This window comes from Garra rufa, chromosome 4, assembly GCF_049309525.1.
Source record: "Garra rufa chromosome 4, GarRuf1.0, whole genome shotgun sequence".
Lineage (NCBI taxonomy): Eukaryota > Metazoa > Chordata > Actinopteri > Cypriniformes > Cyprinidae > Garra > Garra rufa.
In genome coordinates this window covers 11,638,920-11,649,177 of record NC_133364.1, presented here as the reverse complement: position 1 = coordinate 11,649,177, position 10,258 = coordinate 11,638,920, and the positions used below count along the sequence as shown (strand labels likewise).

At 35.4% G+C, this 10,258-nt stretch overlaps 1 protein-coding gene across 2 annotated transcripts in view; it reads right to left on the bottom strand.

Annotated features, from left to right (window-relative positions):
- The window catches only part of kcnd2 (potassium voltage-gated channel, Shal-related subfamily, member 2), a 145,750-nt gene that overhangs the window by 9,198 nt on the left and 126,294 nt on the right, over positions 1-10,258 (bottom strand). For both annotated transcript variants that reach the window (XM_073838646.1, XM_073838647.1), the window contains exon 3: positions 3,904-4,066. In XM_073838646.1, the coding sequence (XP_073694747.1) occupies positions 3,904-4,066 (163 nt within the window). The remainder of the gene's footprint in view (positions 1-3,903; positions 4,067-10,258) is intronic.

Sequence of the window (10,258 nt, the reverse complement as noted above, 5' to 3'; positions counted from 1 at the left end):
ATCAAATAAATGCAGCCTTGGTAAGAAAAAAAAAAAAAGCAAAAACATACTAAAAACTAAATAAAACAATATTATTATTAATTAAAATAATAAAATAAAATATTGACAAATTACTAAATTATGACATTTGAGTTTTTTCAGGATTTCTCCGAAATCGTTTTTAGTTAATTGTCAGATCAAAAACCTGCAATTGTGTCAAAATATCAGATCTGCTATAAATATTTAACTACATTAGTTAACATGAACAACACTTCTACAGCATTTATTAATCTTAATGTTAATTTCAGCATTTACTGATGCATTAATAAAAGTTAATAAAAGTTTTGTTTGCTAACATACTATGAACTAACATGAACTGCATTTTACATTAATCAATTAGTGTAATAAATGTATTGTTCATTATTAATTCATGTTAGATAATACATTAACTAATGTTATCAAATGACACCTTAGTGTAAAGTGTTACCGAACATTTTTTGAAAAGAGTTTTTGCTTTAAAAAAAATCATACAATTTCAATGGTTCTGGTATCGACAACTGCAATTCTGGTATTGTTACTAACCTGAAGTCCTGTCTCACTTCTCCCTCTCCTACTTTCATTCTCAGTCCCTAGTTAACTGAAAAAACAGACTGTTGTTCTTGGGTGGACTGGTTGTACTGTTTATCTGTGTGTGTGTATGTGCACAGAGAGGGAGTGGGATATCTGAACTGTTTGTGTCTCCCATGGGGTGGCTGGAGTCGAACAGCTAAATTAAGAGGAGACACTCATCTAATGAGATATGATGTGATGTCACTATGTCTGCGTATTCTGATCACCCCCAGAGGAGAACCGGCTACAGAACACAGCATCTGTTTCTTCCTGTGCCTGGTCTCATTGGCCACGTACACACTGCAGCTAAATACAATCGTGACTACTCATATCAGTGTTTCATTTTGTTCTGTACACAGAGTTATGTCAGGTTTGTTGACTAACAAATAACTGTGTAGTATGTACACAACTGGATTAAACGACTTAAAGGGATAGTTCACCTAAAAATTACAATTCTGTCAATTACTCACCCTAACGTTGTTCTAATTCCGTAAGAAATTAGTTCATCTACAGACCACAAATTAAGATATTTTTGATGAAATCCAAGAGCTTTGACCCTCCATAGACCCTGCAAAAATATCATTTGTGTTCTGAAGATGAACAAAGGTCTTACAGGTTTGGAATGTCATGAGGGTGAGTAATTAATGACAGAATTATTAGTTTTGGGTGAACTATCACTTTAAGAGCATAAACAGACAGTTGAGTGTGGTTTAGTAAACACTGACAGATGTTGCTAACCAGAAAAGGTTTAAACCACTCTGTCAATTATTTCAAGTTCAGAAGTCCTGTTTTCCATACGAATGTGAAATGATGATTTATGGCGGGAATGCTCACGACAGATGTAATGACAGATCACAGCACTCCTGCCATAATAAATTCAGGCGTCAAAACTGCAGGCTAATGCATCAACTATAAATGCAGTGTGTGTGTGTGTGTGTGTGTGTGTGTGTGTGTGTGGACAGCTACATTGATTATAATGGCAGTCGCTGTGCAGATGGGCTGTAAAAGTTACATTTAAATTTAATTGCGAAAGTAATCAGATTAATTGAGGTTTCGGAATTAATTGAATCGTTTCTTTTAAATAATCCTGAAGCTAAGCATCGGGATATGCAAATTACATCATCACTGATTGGAGCGTAGCGGAATTTCTCTTGCTGTCTATTTAAACATCAAAGTCACGATAAGAGCAAACCCAGTGAAACTTCTTTTGCTCACTGGTTCAACAAAGTTTGAAGACATTTACTTCATTTACTTTTTAAAGTAATGGTTTATTCAGAAAGCTTTCCAAGATATAAATGAGTTAGTTTTTTCATCACAACAGATTTGGAGAATTTAGCATTACTTGCTCACCAATAGATCCCTCTGCAGTGAATGGGTGTCGTCAGAATGGGAGTCCAAACAGTATATAAAAACATCACAATAATCCACTCGACTCCGATCCATCAGTTAACATCTTGTGAAGTGAAAAGCTGCATGTTTGTAAGAAAGAAATCCATCATTAAGATGGTTTAATCCAAGTCCTTTATCCACAATATTCCTCTTCCAGTTAAATATCCATCTTGTCTATATAAGGACAAGTGAAAACTGTCTGAAGTTAGTTTAAACAAATACATCAGTGGATTTTGATGAGAGAGGACATCATTGAATGGACTTTTTCATGCGACAAAGTGTTGTTATGGATTATGGATTGGCATTTTGGCCAGAAGAAATGGTTCAGGTTAAAATGCCTTAAAGGAGTAGTTCACTTCCAGAACAAAGATTTACAGACTCATCCAAGATGTTCATGTTTTTCATTCTTCAGTCGTAAACAAATGTTGTTTTTTGAGGAAAACATTTCAGGATTTCTCTCCATATAGTGGACTTCTATGGTGCCCCCGAGTTTGAACTTACAAAATACAGTTTAAATGCAGCTTCAAAGGGGTCTAAACAATTATAGCCGAGGCAGAAATTTCTTATCTAGTGAAACAACCAGTTATTTTCTAAAAAATTGTACAATTTATATACTTTTTAACATCAAATGCTCATCTTGTCTAGCTATGTCGAAAAAATCTCATCTTATTTTCTTCTCCAACTTCAAAATCATCCCACATCGCTACATCATTTTAACTTGTAAAGGGGAATTTGATCTTCTTTGCATGTTCACTTTGTAAACACCTTTGCAGCGATGTATGGGACAAGAAAATGAGATGGGAGTTTTTCGCCATACCCTGTCTTGAACTGGAACAAACAGAGTTCAGGCAGAGCTAGACAAGATGAGCATTTGCAGTTAAAAAGTATATAAATTGTATTATAATTTTTTTTTTTTTTTTAAACAAAATAACCAATTGATAAGAGATAAGAGATGGATAAGACCCATTAAGAGGCATTTGAAACTGCATTTAAACTGTATTTTGGAAGTTCAAACTTGGGGGCACCATAGAAGTCTATTATATGAAGAGAAATCCTGAAATGTTTTCCTCAAACAACATTTTCTTTACGGCTGAAGAAAGAAAGGCATGAACATTTTGGATGACAAGGGGGTGAGTACATTATTTGTAAATTTTTGTTCTGGAAGTGAACTACTCCTTTAACAATGGATTTGTTTTCTTACAAAAACACAGCTTTTCACTTCACAAGACGTTAAATGATGGATTGGGTTGCTTGTGGATTATTGTGATGTTTTAATCAGCTGTTTGGACTCTCATTCTGACGGCACCCATTCACTGCAGAGCATCCACTGGTGAGCAGGTGATGTAATGCTGAATTTCTCCAAATCTGATGAAGAAACAAACTCATTTACATCTTGTATCACCCGAGAGTGAGTAAACTGTCATCTAATGTTCATTTTTGAGTGAACTATTCCTTTAAATACACCCAAAACCTCAGTGTGTATGTGGCCGTTTCTCCTTTGTTCTATTGTGACTCACTCTCATCCTTCGTTTTTTATATCTGCCGTTCTCAACGTTTCTCTGCCTGTGTGTCTTGTTTCTGTATGTTTGTGTTTCTGTCTGCTGTGTTGAAGTACGGGATGTGATCTGGGCATGCACTAAAAATGATGGTTCCACAGAGACCAGCAGTTAACATACCACTGAGACACACACACACCACTCAGCGTGCAGACATCTGGGTCACAAGCACATTGTGCCAAGTTGTATTAAATACTATCCCAGCGTCATTTTTCTGTGTTTGTGTGTACATGGTCCTGTCAGGGTCTAATCTCTTTGCCACAGCCAGACCTGCTTGTATTTCGAGAGAACATCTACATTTGAGCCCAACTCTGTATATCTCTGTGAGATCAAAGGCTGTGGACCGCTGTGGGTGGGCCATCTAGGGTACCTTTTGGGCACGCCGCTTCTCCGCACGCTGACTCTGATGGTAGATCCGACTGAAGTTGGAGACGATGACGGGAACGGGAAGAGCGATCACCAACACGCCACTCAGGGAACAAATAGAGCCAAAGATCTTCCCCATGATGGTCTTAGGAACCATATCTCCGTATCTGTAACACATAGAGAGAGAAAAAATGTAGAGTCAGAACATATATGATATGGGTCAGTTGCAGTGGTTCAGTGACAAATCAAACAATGAAAAAAAAAAACAGACGTTTTCAGTAATAGTTTTTTCCGCCTCATTTCAAATCCCCCACACATATTAATTAAAAATGTGTGCATCATAGAATATGTGTATTAAAATCATTGCTTTGTACTGTATTTCTGAATTGTATAGTTTCAGGCCAAAAAAATGCCAAGTCATTGACCTTGAGACTACAGAAATATTTGCAATCTTTACAAGCAGGATTTAAATTTTTGCTTCTGTCAGCAACACACCTCTCCTTCATTTTTACCAGCTCAGGTCGTTTTGTTTGGTAAAAAGACACAGATGGCAGCACTAGGGGGCACTAGAGAATCATACTGCACGGGGCAAACCGTTCACCCTCCAATTTGTGAAAAGCTCTTTTTCTTTTATATTTGACCCCAGGCTTTTTTCCTCATAAAGCCTGAACATCCTCAAACTTTTAACTCGATGTTAAAAAATGACTGTTCGCATGTGGTGGGAAGAGCTGCATGTATGTGTGGGCTGAGTTTCATGCTACAAGATCAAGTTCTCTGACCTACTTCTCTAACTCTTAACTTAAAATTACATTAAAATAATAACCACAACAGTGATCCAAAACGCTCATATTCCACACAATGTTATCCTGAAAATGGCATTCATGTGAACATGCTGTCTTGGGAACACACAGTACTGGCACGATTTCATTCTTGTTCCAACAAACACGCAAACTCCCCTTCTGTTGTACCACCTCCTCTTCATCTTTTTAAAGCAGGCCAATGGATGACAAACCATCTCCATCACTGGCATTCGGGAGACGATCTGTCATTAGTCAACAGAATGGAGATAACACCATCCTGGGTTGTCTCATCAATCCAAAAGCTGTCAATGCAATGACACCACATTAACATTTTGATGGTGATGTTTGCTAGTTGCACTTGTCCCATTATATTACCATGTTTATTACATGTTAAGTGCTTTACAAATGAAGAATTTAGCAAGGAAGTATCATGCAAATACTGCAAATATTGCTACCATCCAGTATCACGCCATGATAGGCTGAAATGTCAAAGCACCGCCACAGTATTTTTTCTGTCATCACAGATTTTTCATCACAATGGCTTTGCTATGACCAGAATTTTAACCTCCGAAGTGATATAAAATGTTCCAGGGCATCAACATGAGCCAAGACCTCCATCTTTCATTTGTTGAAAAATCAGGTCTGACTATTTGCCCTCAAAAGCATTGTGACTACATTAGCTACACCGTACCTGAATGTAAAACAGTCTAGAGTTACCCAGCAAGCACGCATACATATTCAAATCCTCAACTGGGATACACTGTGCTCCATTTTAAGTAGCTGAAGTTTTATATTTGTGTACAAACAACTGAATAACAACAGTGAAAATCTCCTAAAGGCACAGAGCACCCAAAAATAGTCATCATTCACTTGTCCTCATGTTCACTTATCACTTAATTATGAAAAACAGTCAAAATTGTGAGAGATTGGTGCAATTCTAAGAAATAAAGTTACAATTATAAGGATAGTTGTATTTATGGTATAGAGATTTGCAATTACAAGAAAGTCACATTTACAAGAAAACTAAAATTATGAGAAACAGTCAAAATTGTGAGAGATTTGCGTAATTCGAAGAAATAGTTACATTTACGAGAAATAGTTGTATTTATGCTACATAGATTTGCAATTACAAGAAAGTGCAATTCTAAGAAATAAAATAACATTTATGAGAAATTGTTGTATTTATGCTACATAGATTTGCAATTACAAGAAAGTCACATTCACAAGAAAGCCAAAATTACAAGAAACAATCAAAATTTGTTGTCAAAATTTGAGATTTGTACAATTCTCAGAAATGAAGTTATATTTATGCTATAAAGATTTGCAATTACAAGAAAGCTAAAATTACAAGAAAAAGTTAAAAATGTAAAAGATTTACGCAATTCTAAGAAATAAAGTCATATTTAAGAGAAATAGTTGTATTTACAGTTTGCAATTACAAGTAGGTCACATTTATAAGAAAGCCTAATTACAAGAAAAAGTCAAAATTGTGAGAGATTTGCAGAATTCTAAGAAATAATGTTCTATTTACAAGTAGATGTATGTGTGCTATATAGATTTGCAATTACAAGAAAATCACATTTACAAAAAAGCTAAAACTACAAGAAACAGTCAAAGTTGTAAGAGATTAGTGCAATTCTAAAAAAAAAATAAAGTTACATTTATGAGAAATAGTTGTATTTACAGTATGCAATATAGATTTGCAATTACAAGTAGGTCAAATTTCTAAGAGCTAAAATTACAAGAAAAAGTTAAAATTGTGAGAGATTTGCACAATTTTAAGAAATAGTTACATTTACAAGAAATACTTGCATTTATGCTATATAGATTTGCAATTACAAGAAAGCTAAAACTACAAGAACTACATTGTGAAAAATTGGCGAAATTCTCAGACACAAAGTTACATTTACGAGAAATAGTTGTATTTATGCTATATTGATTTGCAATTACAAGAAATTCATGTTTACAAGAAACAGTCAAAATTGTAAGAGATTGGCGCAATTTTAAGAATTAAAGTTACATTTATGAGAAATTGTTGTATTTATGCTATATAGATTTGCAATTACAAGAAGATTAACTGCCTGACTTGTTTATCCATCACAAACCTATATGACTGTTTTGTCCATACAATGAAAGTCAATGGGGTCCAACAGGGTTGCTTTGGACCCCATTGACAAACATTCTTCAAAATATCCCTTTCACTTTAAGATGAGAAAGTATATACTGAATAGACATCATGGATATGGATATGTGCTTCAAGGGTCAGTGCAGTCTTTTTAAATACAAAATAGAGCGGTGCATTTATTTCCGCCTACACATATCTCTTCTCAATGGACATAGGCTGTGATTTATAAGAATTAAAAGAAAAAACAGAGCTGTGCATTTATAAAAGCTGTGAATAGTGTGCCGTGACGGTGCTGAGAGGCTTCCGTGCTCTAAGTGAAGGATCTAATTGAATTATGGCAATGAGAATATGAGCTCAAGGGGCCCGATGCGACAAAGCCTCGAAAGACTGAGCCATAATTATGGACGGCACCGAGTCGACTTCTCCAATTAAACGCCTGTAATTAAATATGCCAGCGAGAGAGAAAGGGAGAAAGACAAGACATGCAAAGAGTTAAGAGGCTCTCATTTTAGCTTTGTACCATGGTTGACACTATCGACGGCACTGGCCCAGTCATTCAGGCCCCTGAAAAATATCCATATTAATGGTTGCATGAGCTATAGCGGTATTCATGACTGATCAATAGAGAGCTTTGTGATCCCCTGCACCGACAGACAATAGACTCATTATAAGAGACCAATAAAGTCCCTTGTAGGCAATTACCCTCATAATTAGATTTGTGTACATGATGAATATGTCGGCCACTAGCTGCTAATCCAAATCCGCACGCTAAGCTGTTATTTGCAAAGTGTGTGTGCTCTCTAGTGTCGCATTCAGATGCTTCACGGCCAGCCTGAACGTAATAAAAGACATTGACCTTGCACTGTGTCAGGTGTGTGTGTGTGCGAAGCAAACTAGAGGGGACAGCAAGGACTCTAATTTGCTCTCTGCGTTTGTCATTTCTTTGCTGCTCACTGTCCAGTGCTGTTACGTATGACAGCAACCCTATTAACCCAGTCGACCTGCACTGGCCACTCTTACACACACAGAAAACTGAGCAAATTATTGCAGTTTAGATCATCACAAGCACTTCACTGGAGCCCGATATACAGCAATCACAAACACACAGATGTAAAATTGCGACTTTCTCAAAATTGTGACTTTGTGTCTTGTAAATGCATCTATTTCTCGTAAATGCAAAATGATCACAAATGCAACTATTTCTTGTAAATGCAACTTAATTTCTTAGTATTACGTCAATCTCTCACAGTTGCGACTTTCACGTAAATGCATCAATTTCTCCCAATTGCAAAATTATTACAAATGCGACCATTTCCTGTAAATGCAACTTTTTTTAGAATTGCGACTACCTGTCATAATTACGACTTTCACAACTGTGACTTTCTCTCAAAATTCTGTTTCTTGTAAATGCATTTATTTCTCGTAAATGCAAAATTATCACAAATGCAACAATTTCTTGTAAATTTCTAAGAATTAAGATAATCTCTCACAGTTGCGACTTTCACATAAATGCATATATTTCATCTATTGCATCTATGTGCTGTAAATTCAGCTTTTTTAAAATTGCAACTATCTCTTATAATTGTGACTTTGTTTCTCATAAATACAAAACTATTTCTTGTAAATGCAACTTATTTTTTTATTGTAACGATCTTTAACAGTTGCGACTTTCTCACACAACTGCGACTTTTTTCCACGTAAGTGCATCTATTTCTCGTAATTGCAAAATGATCACAAATGAGACCATTTCTAGTAAATGCAACTTTTTTAAAATTGCAACTATCTCTCAAAATTCTGACTTTGTTTCTCATAAATGCATCTATTTCTTGTAATTTCAACAATCTCTTACAGTTGTGACTTTCACTTTCCGCAACTTTTAACTGTGAATTCTCTAACAAGTACATTTTTTTCTTTACATTTAATTTCTTGTAAATGCTGCCTTTTTCAAAATTGCAACTTTGTTTCTCATAAATGTATCTATTTCTCCTTAAATTGAAAAATTATCACATATTCTTATAAATGCAACTTAATTTCCTAGACTTCCTAGCAACAATCTCTCACAGTTGTGACTTTTACAAATGTAAATTTTTTAATGTAAGACAAAATTATCACAAATGCGACCATCTTCTGTCAATGCAACTTTTTTTTTAGAATTTTTTAGAAATTTTAGAATAACTCACAACTGCAACTATCTCTCCTAATTGTGACTTTGTTTCTCGTAAATACTGCAAGTAGTGAGTAGTTTATAGTTCACAATTTTGTCTTTCGTAAATCGCTTTATTTCATCATTGCAAATATATCTCATAAATGCAACTTTTTTTTAAGAATTGTGACTATTTCCCACAATTGCAAACTTTTTTCTTGTAAGTAACTTTAAACCTCATAAATGTGACTTCATCTCTTTCAATGTCACTATTTATTGTAACTTTATAAATATTTAGTTTGAAATCATTTTTACTTTTGAACATGTCTCCAAAGAAAGGTTTTGTCTGACTGAACTAACTTCTGAGGACAGTTTTGTCCTCGAACTATAGCTAATTAAACTCACTCTCACGCTGCTTCTCCAAGAAACTTTGAGAGCACCTTGACGGCCACAGTGCAATTACGATCCAATCAGCCGGCAGAGGAAACGGGTCATGAAAAGACACCCACTGTCTGAAAGTAAACAGCTGTGAAAGCATGTACAACCAAACACAGTCCTACAGATTACAGGGGGTGGATGAAATCCAATGAGAGAGACAGAGAGGATAAAAGAAAGACTCCTCATATGACAATGAAAGCTGTAAAGCCCTCTATTTTTTCCACACTTTCTTTATGAGTCCATATCTCTACTCTCCGGCTCTAGCGTTATGTGAAATGAGAGGAGAAGGCTGGATGGACGGAATGAGACAGTGAGATTAAAAACGTAGAGCTCACTGACTTAATAGCTCTTGCTTCATGAAGCTCTGGACTGATTGGAGATGAAATATGCTTATCAAGTCTAACGAATGCGGCACTCATTAGAATATTGAGAGACTGAGTTAATGACGAGAGCGTTCCGTTTAACTAAGCTTGCCTGGGCTCTAACTCTTATTCACAGTTGCATGTGACAGAAATGCAATCACTTTCCATGTTTTATTGTCCTGTAGTGTTTGTACGTGACTATTTTAAAAGCTCTAAAACCGTAAATATAATTCACACAGTATTCACAAATATTAGAAACTATACAAATATAATTTGTGAGAGTTCTAGATTAGAGTATGCTTACACAATGATTGTACTAAAACTTGAAAGTTTTTCCTTGCACGTCAAAATGATTCCTGTTCACACGGATCTGCAAAAACAAATAAAAACACTGTATTATGCATATATGCCAGGCCAGTAGTTGGTGATGTTACTTTGACACATATGCATTCCTATAGACTAAATTCATAATATTTCCATAGTTTACACAT